General features: G+C 45.9%; 1 protein-coding gene and 1 pseudogene across 12 annotated transcripts in view; both read left to right on the plus strand.

Annotated features, from left to right (window-relative positions):
- The window catches only part of LOC109882823 (eukaryotic translation initiation factor 4 gamma 1), a 70,205-nt gene extending 56,388 nt beyond the window's left edge, over positions 1 to 13,817 (plus strand). For all 12 annotated transcript variants that reach the window (XM_031795500.1, XM_031795506.1, XM_031795504.1 and 9 more), the window contains 21 exons: positions 469 to 557; positions 990 to 1,176; positions 1,486 to 1,619; positions 2,198 to 2,347; positions 2,462 to 2,869; positions 3,057 to 3,203; positions 3,332 to 3,565; positions 3,680 to 3,784; positions 5,234 to 5,533; positions 5,915 to 6,038; positions 6,120 to 6,237; positions 8,330 to 8,532; positions 8,622 to 8,740; positions 9,391 to 9,563; positions 9,724 to 9,849; positions 9,945 to 10,026; positions 10,189 to 10,287; positions 11,272 to 11,415; positions 11,590 to 11,671; positions 11,988 to 12,128; positions 12,448 to 13,817. In XM_031795500.1, the coding sequence (XP_031651360.1) occupies positions 469 to 557; positions 990 to 1,176; positions 1,486 to 1,619; positions 2,198 to 2,347; positions 2,462 to 2,869; positions 3,057 to 3,203; positions 3,332 to 3,565; positions 3,680 to 3,784; positions 5,234 to 5,533; positions 5,915 to 6,038; positions 6,120 to 6,237; positions 8,330 to 8,532; positions 8,622 to 8,740; positions 9,391 to 9,563; positions 9,724 to 9,849; positions 9,945 to 10,026; positions 10,189 to 10,287; positions 11,272 to 11,415; positions 11,590 to 11,671; positions 11,988 to 12,128; positions 12,448 to 12,632 (3,350 nt within the window). In that variant the 3' untranslated portion in view covers positions 12,633 to 13,817. The remainder of the gene's footprint in view (positions 1 to 468; positions 558 to 989; positions 1,177 to 1,485; positions 1,620 to 2,197; positions 2,348 to 2,461; positions 2,870 to 3,056; positions 3,204 to 3,331; positions 3,566 to 3,679; positions 3,785 to 5,233; positions 5,534 to 5,914; positions 6,039 to 6,119; positions 6,238 to 8,329; positions 8,533 to 8,621; positions 8,741 to 9,390; positions 9,564 to 9,723; positions 9,850 to 9,944; positions 10,027 to 10,188; positions 10,288 to 11,271; positions 11,416 to 11,589; positions 11,672 to 11,987; positions 12,129 to 12,447) is intronic.
- Positions 288 to 379, plus strand: LOC116354849 (uncharacterized; annotated as a pseudogene).
- Positions 13,818 to 17,992: the final 4,175 nt, after the last annotated feature.

A 17,992-nucleotide genomic window follows, 5' to 3' on the forward strand; every position in this document is an offset into this window, starting at 1 on the left:
TGTGTGTGTGTGTGTGTATGTGTGTGTGTGTGTGTATGTGTGTGTGTGTGTGTGTGTGTGTGTGTGGCAGGTTTACAATGATGGCAAAAAACATTTGAAAGTGCGCTGAAACTGGTACCTGAGGGGGTACGCAGCTGGAGGTTGAATGTTTGAATGGGTACGGGACTATAAAAAGTTTGGGGTCCACTGATCTAGATCGATCTGTCTGTCATTCAACCACATTGTCTTTCTTAATTCCTAACCCTACCCCTTGGCACTTTGTGAAGATAAGACATTGGCTAGGATGATCTGCCCCTTGAGGCGCTGCAGTCTGACTGTCTGTCGAGCATGTGTCATGAGGGGCAGAGTGACAGGGTTGTCTACACCGATGACACAGAATGATTATTTCTGAGTTTGTGTGTTGGATTGGTATTGAGTGTCAGTCCATAGAGGTTTAGTCTGACTGTGTTGGTGGTGTTCTGCTTGTAGCTGCTGTTTCTGTGCCTAAGAAGAAGAGGAAGATGAAGGATCTGAACAGGAAGGAGGCTGTTGGAGACCTCCTGGATGCCTTTAAGGAGGTCTGTTCACACAAACTACCCACTCTGTTCATATCAAATACACCACCCACTCTGTTCATATCAAATACACCACCCACTCTGTTCATATCAAATACACCACCCACTCTGTTCATATCAAATACACCACCCACTCTGTTCATATCAAATATACCACCCACTCCGTTCATATCAAATACACCACCCACTCCGTTCATATCAAATACACCACCCACTCCGTTCATATCAAACACACCACCCACTCTGTTCATATCAAAGTATTAAGAATTCTTGGTTTTATCGACTAATACTCTTTCCTCTACCGCCCCTCTTTTTCCCTCGGTCTCTCCCCCTATCCGTTTCCCACCCTGTTTCTCGCACACTCTCCTCCTCTGACACTCTCTCGCGCACCCCCCTCTCGCTCGCTCTCCCACCCCCTTCTCTCCCCCTTTCCAGGAGCAGGTAGTGCAGAGCCCGCCAGAGCAGGCCACACCCACTTCTGCCTCTGACACCGAGGAGCCCCGCCCAGCCACCACCCCTGCCGTCGCAGAGGTAGATGAGACGTGGGAGGAGAAGGAGGACAAACTGGATGCAGAGAACATTGAACCCAAGCCCGGGGATCTGAAGTACCAGTACAAAGAGGGTGGGTTCTGAACCTTGGCCCTAAGAAGAGAATGGGTTCTGAACCTTGGCCCTAAGAGGCTGTGTAACATTTATATACTTACTTAGAAATGTTATTCTCTACACCTGATCTCACAGGGTCTGCCTCCTAAAGTCCCATTTGACATCAATGTATGATTTTCTTTTTAAGTGAAACATTAGTGAAACTGAGCGATACTCAGTTCGGATGCCAGACTAAATACCCCAACTCTACCAACCTAGACTATACCCATGAAAAGTCACATTATATAATGTGATTCCTCTATCATTCCTTGTTCCTTCTCTCCTCCAGAACTATGTAGGCCTATAGACCCAGAGGAGAAGAAGAGGTATGACAGGGACTTCCTGCTGGGCTTCCAGTTCATCAGTGCTGCCATGTCCAAGCCTGAGGGCCTGCCTCAGATCAGTGATGTGGTGCTGGACAAGGTACATTACAACTCTGTCCCCTGCTGGACTGGAGGAACAACTGCACGCTCTGTTCGATAATTGTATTTATTCAGATGGACCACTTTATTCACCAGTTATTTATTTTGTCTTTGTATCCATCATTCTCCCCTTCTCTTCCTGTTACTACTTCTCCCCTTCTCTTCCTGTTACTACTTCTCCCCTTCTCTTCCTGTTACTACTTCTCCCCTTCTCTTCCTGTTACTACTTCTCCCCTTCTCTTCCTGTTACTACTTCTCCCCTTCTCTTCCTGTTACTACTTCTCCCCCTCTCTTCCTGTTACTACTTCTCCCCCTCTCTTCCTGTTACTACTTCTCCCCCTCTCTTCCTGTTACTACTTCTCCCCCTCTCTTCCTGTTACTACTTCTCCCCCTCTCTTCCTGTTACTACTTCTCCCCCTCTCTTCCTGTTACTACTTCTCCCCCTCTCTTCCTGTTACTACTTCTCCCCCTCTCTTCCTGTTACTACTTCTCCCCCTCTCTTCCTGTTACTACTTCTCCCCCTCTCTTCCTGTTACTACTTCTCCCCCTCTCTTCCTGTTACTACTTCTCTCTCTCCAGGCGAATAAGGCACCTCTCCGCCAGTTGGACCCCAGCCGTTTGTCGGGGATGAACATGGGCACTGACTTCACGCCCTCATTTGCCAACCTGGGCAGGCCTGGAATGGGGGGAGGAGGAGGAGGAGGAGGAGGTGGTGGACACAGAGGACCAGTGAGTTAGCATGGGAAACTAGCTGTCAATCTTCTCAGACTACACTCTGATTCTGAAATTCAGGGTAGATATTAAAACAATGTGGACTGAATTTCTTTTCCTTCCCTCCTCCAGCCCTCTGGTATGGGTGGTGGAGGACCGCGTCGCTCCCAACAGGGTCAGCGTAAGGAGCCCAGGAGGATCATCAACATCTCTTCGTCTCTGACGGATGACGTGAAACTCAACAAGGCTGAGGATGCCTGGAAGCCCGCTGTCAAGAAGGCTGCCAGTGGGCAAGCGGCTCCTGAGGAGGAGAGCGACAACCCAGAACAGGCCAAGACCCATGAGCTGTTTAAGAGGGTCCGTAGTATCCTGAACAAGCTGACCCCTCAGATGTTCCAACAGCTAATGAAGCAGGTCAAGGAGCTGACCATCGATACGGAGCAGAGGCTGAAGGGAGTGATAGATCTGATCTTTGAGAAGGCCATTTCTGAACCCAACTTCTCCGTGGCCTACGCCAACATGTGCCGCTGCCTTATGGGGGTGAGTGACTCTGAAGGGTGTGTGTACGGCTAGTGTGCTGGTCTTGTTCCGGTGATGACCTCCGTTCTGGGCCGCTGACTTGTGGAGTGGTGCCACTATACTCGTCACGTTAACTCATGTTTTGTGACGTCTGCAAAGCTCTCCAACCGTGGCCTAAATGCTTGTGTTTTTCTGTTCCTCTCGTCAGCTCAAAGTCCCCACTACAGACAAGCCGGGAGTCACTGTGAATTTCCGCAAGCTGCTTCTGAACCGTTGTCAGAAGGAGTTTGAGAAGGACAAGGACGATGATGCCATCTTTGAGAAAAAGCAAGAAGAGCTGGACTCTGCAGCCATGGTACGAGCTGGGCTCTGAGTGATCAATTCAAATGTCTCTCACTTTTTGAATTGGTTTTGGTTTCTGTAGGAGTTAGCTGACCATCTATCTGCTATTCCTCCCTCTGTTACATCACTTCCTGTCTGAAGGAGGAGAAGGATCGCCTGAAGGCGGAGTTGGAGGAGGCCAAAGACATTGCACGGCGGCGGTCGCTAGGCAACATAAAGTTCATCGGTGAGCTGTTCAAGCTCAAGATGCTGACGGAGGCCATCATGCACGACTGCATCGTCAAGCTGCTGAAGAACCACGATGAGGAGTCACTAGAGTGCCTCTGTAGACTCTTGTCAACTATAGGCAAGGACCTGGACTTTGAAAAGGCGAAGGTAACGCTGAACCAGTGTCTCTCACACACCAACCCCTGCATCCTTTAGAACACTTACACCAAATTATTTCTAAGAAACATAGATTTACACACTAACCTGCCTGTCTTTCTGTAGCCTCGTATGGACCAGTACTTTGTCCAGATAGACAAGATCATCAAGGAGAAGAAGACCTCGTCCAGAATCCGCTTCATGCTGCAGGACGTACTGGACCTCAGGAGGGTAATACCTCGTCACACACACACCACCCACCAGTGTCTGGGGAATGCTTCAGCCCCCTCACCTAAATATTTTGGTCATCTATATCTAAACTGACTGGCCCTTGTTCTGTGGTTGATATGTATCCAAGCTTATCAGTAAACACTATGGGTCAAACTACCATAGACAGAATAGTCTCCCCTAACCCCACATCACCTCTGACCTCTAGTCTTACTTACTTTACAAGCCCTCTCTATGCATGCATGTGTCAGTCTGCACCCCCGCAGCCAATCCCATCTCCAAACTATTGTAACCCCTCCCTCCTCTCCATGTGATTCACCACCTAGATGTTTACCACCCTTCTAAATGGATGTGTCCCTTGATGTTCTCACAAACTACTTATCGATGCCTAGTAGGCTTGGGCAGTATCCAGATTGTCCTAGCGTCATACCGACATTGTGCCACACCGGAATATTCGGTAATACCTGCACTGAACACAAGGAGGGCTATTTTCAATTCCAAGGTTAGCAACGCTAACAAGTACATGTGAAATCTAACGAACGCATGCGAAGGATTTATTCAGTCTCTGACACACTTTGCAGGAAAGACATCCCACTCAAAGTTATACAAGTAACTCAAAAATGCTACACAGTTTGCTGATCGCGCAAAACAAATATTAGTTCTTGATCCTGGAAGGGATTCTCTGAGGAGCTTGATTGCAAGAAGCTAACCACTTAGCTAGATAACTTAGCACTAAGTTAGCAAACCAAGTGCACAACTGCAGAGAATTTTACACACTTAACTTAATAGTTATAAGATATCTAGCTGGAAAACATTTAGTTGTGAATTCCCTACTGCAACTTGTTCACCTGGCGTGGGCTGCAGTTACTCCCAGGACTACATGTTAGCTTAATACTGATCTCGTCATTATATTATGATCTTCTAAATTGCACTGCAGGTATTTACTTAAAAAGTAGCTACAAATATTCTAATTAATTTAAGATAAATAGTTTCAGTGGTATTGACAGTATTGGGGGAAAAAACATTTCGTGGATATTTCCTAATACCCTGGTGTGTGTGTGTATATATATATATATATATACTTTATACATATATATATATATACTTTATACATATATATATATATACTTTATATATATATATACTTTATACATATATACTTTATACATATATATATATATATATATATATATATATATATATATTATAATATATATATATATTATAATATATATATGCTATACAGCCCAAACATAACTGACTGACAGACAGTGGTGTCAAGGTAGGGCAAGTAATCTCTCTTTCTATAACATAGTTGTCAAGTGACCCATTGATCTCCTAATATAAGGGACTTATGCCTCAGAGATATGGAGTGTTAAGAGTACGCCAGACTTTTTCATCTAACTCCATTCCTCAGTTAAAGTATACTACTGTACTGACTCCCCCTCTCAGAATACGTGGGTCCCCAGGAGAGGAGAGCAGGGCCCCAAGACCATAGACCAGATCCACAAGGAGGCAGAGCTGGAGGAGCACAGGGAGGTTCTCAAGGTGCAGCAGCAACTCCTCAACCAGAACACCCGAGGAGGACGTGGTGGTGGTGGTGGTGGAGGAGGAAGAGATCAGGGGAACCGCGGGGGCCAACACCCCCAGTCGGGCCAGAGGAGTCAGCCCCAGGACGAGGGCTGGAACACAGTTCCCATCTCCACCAAGAGCAGACCCATCGACACCAGTCGACTCAGCAAGATCACTAAGGTCAGTGATACATCATGCTGTGGATTCTCAGCCACATATCGTGGACCCATACTCAGGACTGAAACACCCTCCACTTGCAGTCTAGCACCCACCTCCTTAACCTTCAACCCCATTGCAAAGTTCTATCATCCCAACCATTCCCAACTCTTCTGATCTGTTGAACTGAAACCCCAAACCCACTCCCTCTGTAGTATGGCACACACTTCTTAACCTTTTAACCTCCATTTAGAGTTATTCCCTACCATTCCTGACTCCTCCAAACTTCTTACTTATGTAACTTGAAACCTCAGACCTTTCTCAGATCTCAAGATGTTTTGCCTCCAACAATTCTGCTAGTTTCTTTCCTCAACAGTAACGTTTCTAACCTCTCTGTCTCTGCAGCCCGGGGCTTTGGACTTCAGCAACCAGCTGTTGGCGCCCCAGCTCGGGGGTAAGGGCATGTGGGGCAGTTGGGGCAAGGGCAGCAGTGGGGGCACCACCGGAGCCAAACCCGCCGGGGAAGCCAGTAAGTCCTCTTACCAATACACACACCACCGAAAATAATCTACTCTCAGACTATTTTAAAACCAACTGTTTGTGTTCATAGCCCCAGAGTCAGGAGGCCGCCCAGCCACCAGCACCCTTAACAGGTTCTCAGCCCTGCAGCCACAGCAGCCGCCCTCCTCAGGGCCCTCACAGGACTCGGACAGAAGAGTTCCTCTAAGGTCAGCACCACTGAGCCGGTACAACAGACTACACCTGTCCTTTACATAGAAAGAAAACCTCCCAGATAGCTCTGTGTCAGAGTTACTGATTTGAATATATACAACGGGTGGGTCTAGTGCTGATTGGTTAAAACCGCATTCCAGCCTGTGTATAAAACGTATCTAGACATTATCTCACATTTTATTCTGGCTGCACTTTTTGACATGAGAGTAAGTTAGCCGTAGTTGGCTAGCTAGCAAGCAAGGGATAAGAATGTTGCCAGCCAGCATGGCAATGGAACATTTAGAACGAATGACTGGGTCGTGTCCATAGATACAGAACAAAAATACTGAACGACTGGGTCGCGTCTTAAGCAACCCTAGATTTGTGTCGGGATTATATCTTGTGGAAGGATGAAATGGTATGAATAAATTAATCAAAATAAAGTTTTTAATGACAATATGTCAATCATTATTTGAATATGTTGGTAACCCGTTGTATAAAAGTGATAATTCCCTCAAAGCCGCTGTTTGGAGGATATATTGTCACTACTGAGTCTCATTTTGACTTGTTTTAAGGACATTTATCAACCCATGGAGGTCTGGATTTGGAGTCACACTCAAAATTAAAGTGGAAAACTGTCTGATCCAACTTTGATGTAATGTCATTAAAACAAGTCAAAATGAGGCTCAGTAGTGTCTGTGGCCTCCACGTGCCTGTATGACCTCCCTACAACGCCTGGGCATGCTTCTGATGAGGTGGCGGACGGTCTCCTGAGTGATCTCCTCCCAGACCTGGACTAAAGCATCCGCCAACTCCTGGACAGTCTGTGGTGCAACGTGGCGTTGGTGGATGGAGCGAGACATGTTATCCCAGATGTGCTCAATTGGATTCAGTTCTGGGGAACGGGCGGGCCAGTCCATAACATCAATGCCTTCCTCTTGCAGGAACTGCTGACACACTCCAGCCATATGAGGTCTAGCATGGTCTTGCATTAGGAGGAACCCAGGGCCAACCGCACAAGCATATGGTCTCACAAAGGGTCTGAGGATCTCATCTCGGTACCTAATGGCAGTCAGGCTACCTCTGGCGAGCACATGGAGGGCTGTGCGGCCCCCCCCCCCAAAGAAATTCCACCCCACACCATGACTGACCCACCGCCAAACCGGTCATGCTGGAGGATGTTGCAGGCAGCAGAACGTTCTCCACGGCGTCTCCAGACACTGTCACGCCTGTCACGTGCTCAGTGTGAACCTGCTTTCATCTGTGGACGTCGGGCCCTCATACCACCCTCATGGAGTCTGTTTCTGAGCAGACACATGCACATTTGTGGCCTGCTGGAGGTCATTTTGCAGGGCTCTGGTAGCGGTCCTGCTGCTGGGTTGTTGCCCTCCTATGGCCTCCTCCACGTCTCCTGAAGTACTGGCCCGTCTCCTGGTAGCGCCTCCATGCTCTGGACACTACGCTGACAGACACAACAAACCTTCTTGCCACAGCTCGCATTGATGTTCCATCCTGGATGAGCTGCACTACCTGAGCCACTTGTGTGTGTGTTGTAGACTCAGTCTCGTGCTACCACTACAGTGAAAGCACTGCCAGCATTCAAAAGTGACCAAAACATCAGCCAGGAAGCATAGGAACTGAGAAGTGGTCTGTTTATATCACCTGCAGAACCACTCCTTTATTGGGGGAGTCTTGCTAATTGCCTATAATTTCCACCTGTTCTCTATTCCATTTGCACAACAGCATGTGAAATGTATTGTCAATCAGTGTTGCTTCTGAAGTGGACAGTTTTATTTCACAGAAGTGTGATTTGACTTTGAGTTAAATTGTGTTTAAGTGTTCCCTTTATTTTTTTGAGCTGTGTGTGTATGGGTATGTATACATCTGTCTATATGTGTGTTTGTGTATAGATATATATTTGTGTCTATATACATACATGTGTATGTGTATATACGTGTGTGTGTTTTATATATATATATATTACTCCAAACACCGGCTTCTCGGGCATTATCACTTAATTGTAACATCACCACAGGGCAGAATGTTTGATTGGTTCATATGAATCAAGGTCTTGTGACTCTTTGCGTCTACCACCCTAAACATATACAGGAACAGCTCGAGCCGGGACCGTGGCAGCAACGACCGCTTCGGCCGGCGGGACGACAGGAACCCGGTCACCAAGCGGAGCTTTAGTAGGGAGACGGAGGAGCACAGCAGAGAGAAGCACCGCGGCCCTTCTGATCCCATACGCCGCGTTGCCAGCATGACCGACGACCGGGGCACCAGAGACCGAGCTAGGAGCAAAGAGAATGGTACGAAAAACTTTGTCAAGCAAGGATTTCTCAGGCAGACATTTTGAGAGTAACTTCTGTGTGACATTCTCTCTCTGTTTGGGCCACAGTGAAGAGGGAAGCTGCTGCAACACCTCCTGCCCAGACCAAACCTTCCTTGAGGGAAGAAGAGCTGGAGAAGAAGGCCACAGCTATCATAGAGGAGTACCTACACATCAACGACATGAAGGTACATCACACTTATACCCATGCAGATCATTGGTGGGACCTACACATCAACGACATGAAGGTACATCACACTTATACCCATGCAGATCATTGGTGGGACCTACACATCAACGACACAAAGGTACATCACACTTATACCCATGCAGATCATTGGTGAGACCTACACATCAACGACATGAAGGTACATCACACTTATACCCATGCAGATCATTGGTGAGACCTACACATCAAAGACACGAAGGTACATCACACTTATACCCATGCAGATCATTGGTGAGACCTACACATCAAAGACATGAAGGTACAGCACACTTATACCCATGCAGATCATTGGTGAGACCTACACATCAAAGACATGAAGGTACATCACACTTATACCCATGCAGATCATTGGTGAGACCTACACATCAAAGACATGAAGGTACATCACACTTATACCCATGTAGATCATTGGTAGGACCTCCATATCAACGTCACACAGTTGAATGATACATACTGTAGCTAGTTGGCCACATGGTGTTATTGAACATGGCTTTCCATGTAAATGAAGTACAACAAATTGTTTAACCTGTTTTTACTGAAACTCGGCCCTACTTTAGAGGAGTAAAACTAACCTTTTTAATCCTGTTTGTTTCCCCTCCTGCGCTATAGGAGGCGCTGCAGTGTGTAGTGGAGATGAACAGCACCCCGCTGCTCTTTGTGTTTGTACGGAGCGGTCTGGAGTCTACTCTGGAGCGCAGCCCCATCGCCAGAGAACGCACCGGCCTGCTGCTGCACCAGCTGTACAAGGCAGGCACCCTGCCCACAGAGCAGTACTACAGAGGGTCAGTCACCTCAGTTTTCTACCTGTGGAACAGCACTGCATACCAATGACTTGTGAAACATTGAAATTGTGAAAAGGGTGGAAGTGGACCACTAATATTTTAACTTTTCTTTTCGAGATAAAGTCTGAGGGATTGATTTTGAGTGTGTGTGTGTCAACAGGCTTCAGGAGATACTGGAGGTGGCAGAGGACATGGCCATCGACATCCCCCACATCTGGCTCTACCTGGCTGAGCTCATCACCCCTATGCTCCACGAAGGAGGCATCCCCATGGGACCGCTCTTCAAGTCAGTCCCAGGCTTCATTCTAGGCCTCTACTAATAATAACTCTATTCAATCAGTCAGTATCCTCTATATTAAGAATTGACCTATCACTCTGCAGGGAGATATCCAAGCCCCTGGTTCCTCAGGGGACGGCTGGAGTTCTGCTGGTCCAGATCCTCACCCTACTCTGCAGAGGAATGGTACGTTCTCTCACTACCCAACCTGTAAAGGAGATGGTGCTTTGTTTTCATAACTATCCATCCAGGCATCTAGATGACCTTTGATGTTTGAATCCAATGCAAATGTCATGTTTGTGGATCCAAAGTGTTTGAAATGGAACCACTTGTATCTGTCTACCTCAGAGCCGTAAAAAGGCAGGCGCCATGTGGAGGGAGGCGGGGCTTAGCTGGAAAGACTTTCTGCCTGAGGACGAGGACGTCAACAAGTTTGTGACAGAAAAAGTAAGCGGTCAGAGATCATGACCCTGTAAAGATTGAAAGGAGCTGCACCATTTAGTATTGACCTTAAACTGCACTGAGAAACAAATATGAAATAATAGTCAATTATTAAAGGTAGACTCAGCAAAATAACTTCGCTCTCACACAGTCACAGTATCTGTGCGTCTGAGCCAGTGGACCAAAACAGCTGGGAATTATAGCCAGGAGACCAAAACAGCTGGGAATTACAGCCAGGGGACCAAAACAGCTGGGAATTACAGCCAGGGGACCAAAACAGCTGGGAATTATAGCCAGGGGACCAACACAGCTGGGAATTATAGCCAGGGGACCAACACAGCTGGGAATTATAGCCAGGGGACCAACACAGCTGGGAATTATAGCCAGGGGACCAACACAGCTGGGAATTATAGCCAGGGGACCAACACAGCTGGGAATTATAGCCAGGGGACCAACACAGCTGGGAATTATAGCCAGGGGACCAACACAGCTGGGAATTATAGCCAGGGGACCAACACAGCTGGGAATTATAGCCAGGGGACCAACACAGCTGGGAATTATAGCCAGGGGACCAACACAGCTGGGAATTATAGCCAGGGGACCAACACTTAGTAGTTGTGAAAAATATGCCCACTATCCTGTTTATTTTCTGCATCTACATCATATGGCTGAGTCTACCTTTTAGATCAATCAAATGTGTTCGTCTTACTTGCATCCACAGTTTCCCAAAGTGCTTTGAGGGCTTTCCAGACAGGAAGCGGCAGCAGAGTTGCCCATTCATTTTCAATGGAGCTAGGCAGGCAACGTTATTCTAGGCCTGGTGATCTGCGGTGCTTGTGCACGTGAAAGCCGCTCAGCCGAGGTGGAGAAAATAGGAATCTGCTCTATTTTGGCAAACTTTGCTCCGCCCCATCGCCTCCTGTCTGGAAAGCCCTTAACAGTAATGATGGGAAGTTTCACTGTCTTGCTGTGTGTTCCCTCTGAATGCAGAATGTGGAGTTCACCCTGGGAGGAGAAGGTGATGAGACAGAGAAGAGCAGTAAGAAAGATCTGAGCTCAGAGGAGCTGAACAAACAGCTGGACAGACTCATACAGGACAAGGCTGACAACCAGAGGATTTACGATTGGGTCGAGGTATGATGTGAGTGGGAGAGTGTCCCATCACCCAATTAATATTTCGCTTTGCTATTGGTTCCTTGTGCAGTAGTTTTACCAATAGACTCTTATATATAGTTGCATTAGTCCCTACTGTATATTCCACTGCTCAACACCACTGATATGTGTTGTGACTGTGCCTTCCCTCTTTAGGCTAACCTGGACGAGACACAGATATCCTCCAACGTGTTTGTCAGAGCAGTCATGGCAGCCATCTGCCAGTCGGCCATCCTGTGTGAGTTTCCCTATCTTTATTGCTACCACCTCTCAATCCAACACTATCAGGACTCCTCCACTCGAATACCCCTTTCACAGAACTTAGCAGGGCCGTACCGTTGCTGGAAAGGACAAGGTAGAAGGAATATATCCAACACAGCACATTGTGGTTCAGATCACTCCAAACGCATCACCGTGATGTTGTGGCCGGTGACACTTTGCTTTTTGAAAGTCCAATATCTTGAAAACATGACTGCTGACATGCAAAACAAAGTGGACTAATATATATTTTTTAATTAGCAAAGAGTTTTTGACCCCTCCATCTCTGCCCCCAGGTGAGAACCCTTACAAGTTGGATGCGAAGGTGATCACCCGGAGGGCCAAGCTGCTCCACAAGTACCTGAAGGATGAGCAGAAGGAGCTACAGGCTCTCTACGCCTTGCAGGCCCTCATGGTGGCGATGGAGCAGCCTGCCAGTGAGTGAGATACAGAATGACTTCAGTCACTCCTCTGTCACATCTCTTTGGCAGTTTATTACATGAAGACTCAGATCAAATCAAATCAAATTTATATAGCCCTTCGTACATCAGCTGATATCTCAATTTTTTTGATTTGATTCAGATTTGTCCTGTGTTTGTCTCCCAATGTTAGCCTTTATCTTTTTTCCATAGGGGTTATTTGACAGAGGGGTGTGGTTGACCAATTTGTCTCCTAGATTAGTTATTTGTGTGTACATTGTGTATTGAAATCCTTTCTCTTACATTGTTGACATGCTCTCTTCCTCTTTCCTTGTAGACCTGCTGCGGATGTTCTTTGACACGCTGTACGACGAAGACGTGATCAAAGAGCAGGCCTTCTACAAGTGGGAGTCCAGCAAGGACCCCGCTGAGATGCAGGGCAAGGGTGTGGCCCTGAAGTCAGTCACTGCCTTCTTTACCTGGCTCCGTGAGGCCGAGGATGAGGAGTCTGACAACAGCTAGGACCTGCTCACCGGTGCCCCCTGGACTCTTGGAGGAAAGACAACATGCTGTCGATAATTATTCAGGAGCATGGAGCTGTTAGAATCAATAAAATCCTTCTGCATTAAATAAAATGAAAGCGAGGGAAATAATCAGCTGGGAGATTCTACTACATATCGAAACATGCAACCCTTTTATTTTCTTTCTTTTGCGCTGCCGAATGTCTTTGAACTAAATTAAGAAAGTAATTGCGAGAGAATGGTAAGCTTTACAACAAGCGGTAGGGATGGCTGTTTACTTCAGTGTTTTTTGAGGTTTTAGCCCTTGTTTTAAAGGCGTCTCGTTGCCGTAGCAACACTTCATGATGTTTAGCAAAACAATTAAACAAAATCCCCAACAGACGACGAACTAATAAAGGCTGCTCATATATATTTTTGATTACATCATATATTGTGTTGAATGAGGCATGATGGCCATGTCATATGTATGATTCTATATGACTGTCAGCGATTAGCTCTTTCTTTTTGATTGGAGTGTTTATTTTATAAAGGAAAGTGGACATTCTGGAGCTCACGGTCTTTGGACGTTCCAGTCAGTCTTTGTGAGACTCCTTTGAACTTCATGTCTATGGACTCTGGAAGGCCTGGGATTGGGGGGGGGGGGGGGGGGGGGGTGTGTTGGACAAGGACCTTTTGCTCCTGGGGGTCACAATGCTTCCTTATGGCCTTGCTGGCCAACCCCCATTTGTCCTCTTTTCTCCTAGACTGGGGGTTTGGAAAGGGAGAACGGCCTTGCAAGGATAGGGATTTTTTTAAAGAGAAAATCATAATTTAAAACTTGAAAGGTATATATAGAAATCAACTTTAAAAAATAATTTCAAGAAGATGAATGTTCACAGTATGTATACTAAGGCCTAGTGGAAATGCATTTAAGGAGTTTTGGTTTTTATTTTTCAAAAAAAGAAGTGCTATTGTCAAGCCATGTATTTTTTTTTTCCAGAAACAGTGGCAGTTCTATGTATTTATATTTTCCTCTGTTAGCAGAAGGTGCTTGTAATTATCCACCTGAAGTCATTGATTGCAACTTAATTGAATATTTTGTAAATATGTTTTTGATTTACTTTATGAAGTATTTAATTAAGAAAATGAATGCATCCTTTTCATATCCGAAACTGGAAAAGATAATAAAGAACATTGCAAATAAGAACACTGGGGAGGATATATATATATTTTTGTATCCAGAGGGGACGATTACAAAATGTTTTGCCCCAACATGTCCTCACTTGGTTGCCCCATACAAAGAAACAAAGCCTCTATTGTACTTAATTGTCTTGTGGAATGAGTAAGCTGACTGGGCATTGGCAGAGACACAATTTATTTACGAGAATGCGGCACCACCGCTGAGAAATTGTATTTGTCTTCATTGTTTCCGCTTCTAAAGTTCTCCGATCTAAGGAGTTGTGTATTCTGACTGTTCTCTTTTGTGCAGAAGTTCCATCTGTGTAGATGGGGCTCAGCCCACCACTGAAAAGGAGCCTGGGTTTTTTTATGTTGTAAATATTTGTATTTTATTTTGGGGGGGGGACTGAAAGAAGGACCTGGTTAATGGGATGGGGCTGTAGTTTTGAATGTATTGTTAAGTAGGGGTTTTGAGATTTCACTAAACAATCATTTAAAAAAAGCTAAGATGTAAGCACTCTCATACCCTAGTTAGTAATGGAATGTCTATGGCACTGCATTTCTGTGCTAGAGGCTTCACTACAGACCCTGGTTCAATTCAAGGCTGTATCACAACCAGCCATGATTGGGAGTCACATAGGGTGGCGCATAGTTTGGCCGGGGTAGGCCGTCATTGTAACTTAGAATTTGTGCTTAACTGGCTTGCCTAGTTACATTTTAAAAATGACAGATGTGGAAAAGGTGTCAGCCACAGGCCAAGTTCCTGGGAGGGCTGAGTGCCAAGGCTGTCTGTAAACAGTGTAACAGCAACGAGGTCACCTCCATACTGCGCTCGGTCAGATGCAGGTACTGTACAACCACGAGCCACATCCCACCATGACTGTCCTAAGTAACAAACTCACTCAAACTGCAACTGTGAGCATATCTTGGATCTAACTGAGCATATCTTGGATCTAACTGTGAGCATATCTTGCTTGGATCTAACTATCAGCATATCTTGGATCTAACTATGAGCAAGATTGATAGAGCAACATTTCTACACGCTGTGCTTCTGTTGGTCTCCTTTCTCTACTCTCATCCCTCGATCCCTTCCTGTCTGACCTGTCCAGTACTCCTCTCCACTCAGGTAAGACTGTTGATTTTGTGAAAGGATACAACTCTCCACGGTGAGTTACGCCCACTGTGAGCCGGTATTTGTGCAGTGAGTGATGAGGCCAGACAACAGGGCTGTACTGACCTGGCCTACCAGATGGTCCATAACATCCCTGACATAGAAGTACAGTAGGCTTACACCATTTCATCCTTCAACACACTCAACAACCCTTTCTATCCACTTAATTTGAAGCCTTTCAATTTGATGATCAAATGGCCTCGTGGAATAGCAGAATTTTGTCTTCTGTGATCAACAGAAATCCATCCTCTACCTTGGTAGTGGAGGCACAAATCGTCCCCGGCCGCTCTAGATTTAATCCTGTTTAGTCTGTTAACCCTTGGACCACTCCAGATAGTTGACAGAGCAGATTTGGCAGCTCATAGAGCTAGATTCCCTTTCCTTAGGAAACATTCAAATTCATGCCATCTGCAATACACTACCTATAATGAAGACAGCATTCAACCTCATGCCCTCTTCAATACACTACTTACAGTGCATTTGGAAAGTATTCAGACCCCTTCACTTTTTCCACATTTTGTTACATTACAGCCTTGTTCTAAAATGGATTCAAATGTTTTTCCTCTCATCAATCTACACCCAATATTGACAAAGCAAAAGCAGGTAAATTGTTTTTGAAAATGTATTAAAAATGAAATATCACATTTTACATAAGTATTCAGACCCTTTACTCAGTACTTTGCTGAAGCACCTTTTGGCAGTGATTACAGCCTCAAGTCTTCTTGGGTATGACGCTACAAGCTTGGCACACCTGTATTTGGGGAGTTTTCCCATTCTTCTCTGCGGATCCTCTCAAGCTCTGTCAGGTTGGATGGGGAGTGTTGCTTCACAGCTATTTTGAGGTCTCCAGAGAGGTTAGATCAGATTCATTCCAGGCTCTTGCTGGGCCACTCAAGGACATTCAGAGACTTGTCCCGAAGCCACTCCTGTGTGGTCTTGGCTGTGTGCTTAGGGTCGTTGTCCTGTTGGAAGGTGCACCTTGACCCCAATCTGAGGTCCGGAACGCTCTGGAACAAGTTTTCATCGAGGATCTCTGTACTTTGTTAAATTCATCTTTCCCTCGAACCTGACTGGTCTCCCAGTCCCTGCCGGTGATGAGCGGTCCCAGGTTTCCTCCAGACGTAACGCTTGGCATTCAGGCCGAAGAGATCGATCGTGGTTTCATCAAACCAGAGCGTATTGTTTCTCATGGTCTGAGTCCTTTAGGTGTCTTATGGCAAACTCCAAGTGTGCTGTCATGTGCCTTTTACTGAGAAGTTGCTTCCATCTGGCCACTCTACCATGAAGGCCTGATTGGTGGAGTGCTGCAGAGATGGTTGTCCTTCTGGAAGGTTCTTCCATCTCCACATGGGAACTCTGGAGTTCTTTCAGAGTTACCATCGGGTTGTTGATCACCTCCCTGACCAAGGACCTTCTCCCCCGATTGCTCAGTTTTGCCGGGTGGGAAGGGCTGTGGTGGTTCCAAGCGTCTTCCATTTAAAAATGATGGAGGCCACTGTGTTCTTGGGGACCTTCAATGCTGCCGAAAAGAGCTCTACGGACAATTCCGTCGACCCTATGGCTTGGTTTTTGCTCTGACATGCACTGTCAACTGTGGGACCATTTTATAGACAGGTGTGTGCCACTCCAAATCATATCCAGTCAATTGAATTTACCATAGGTGGACTCCAATCAAGTTGTAGAAACATCTCAAGGATGATCAATGGAAACAGGATGTACCTGAGTTCAATTTCGAGTCTCATGATAAAGGACTGAATACTAATGTAAATAAGTTTTGTTTTTTTACATGTGTCTTCAATGCACCACTTATGACAACATTCCACTTCGTGTCCTCTTCAATCCACTACCTATAATGAAGACAACAGAGCACTCTTTCATGTAATCACTGTAATTTTACACCACTGAAACCTTATCCCGGTGGCCATTTTGTTTCTCTCTGTTATCGGCTTATCTTGCCTGACTGTTACAGGAACCATTCTCTCCCTTGCTGACATGTTGATCCTTCAGTTACTGACTTGGTCTAATCTTTAGCCTCCTTTTATCAATCACAATAAACAGGTTCCTGCCAGTTTTCAAAGATGGCTAACTGAGGCCTATCAAGTCAGTACAGTATATGGGGCCCTGGGGAAGACTGTCTGTGTTCGAAATGGCACCCTAGTCCATAGGCCAGGGTTTCCAAACTCTGTCCTGTGGTCCCCCCCTGGGTGCACGTTCTGTTTTTTACCCTAGCACTACACAGCTGATTCAGGTTTGTGCATTGCTTCCATAATCACAAGAGGGAGCCATCATACCATCTATGTGACTGCACACTATCGATATGAGTGTGAGTCTGCATAATACCTCTGTACAGTATTCTCAACAAAAAAAAACAAGGGATTCTTCATACTGGTGAAGAGTAAGCAGCCTGTCAACCAACCAACCACTTATTCAGTAACTCAATCAGTGGCAGTGTACTGTATGCCATGGGCCCGTGGGCACAACTTTTCCTCATAAATTGACACACAATAGCCTATAATGACAAAGCGAGAACAGGTTGTTAGGGTAAAAAAATATTGATCTTATTTACATAAGTATTCAGGCCCTTTTGCTATGAGACTCGAAATTGAGCCCAGGTGCATCCTGTTTCCATTGATCATCCTTGAGGTGTTTCTACAACTTTATTGGTGTCCTCCTGTGGTAAATTCAAAAGATTGGACTTAATTTGGAGTGGCACACACCTGTCTATATAAGATCCCACAGTTGACAGTGCATGTCAGAGCAAAAACCAAGCCATGAGGTTGAAGGAATTGTCCGTAACGCTCCAGGACAGGATTGTGTCGAGGCACAGATCTGCGGAACGGTACCAAAACATTTTGGCAGCATTGAAGGTCCCCAAGAACACAGTGGCATCCATCATTCTTAAATGGAAGAAGTTTGGCCTGACCAAGACCAAACTGAGCAATTGGGGGAGAAGGGCCTTGGTCAGGGAGGTGACCAAGAACCCGATGGTCACTCTGACAGAGCTCCAGTGTTCCTCTGTGGAGATGGGACCT

Source organism: Oncorhynchus kisutch, linkage group LG18, assembly GCF_002021735.2.
Source record: "Oncorhynchus kisutch isolate 150728-3 linkage group LG18, Okis_V2, whole genome shotgun sequence".
NCBI classification, from domain to species: domain Eukaryota; kingdom Metazoa; phylum Chordata; class Actinopteri; order Salmoniformes; family Salmonidae; genus Oncorhynchus; species Oncorhynchus kisutch.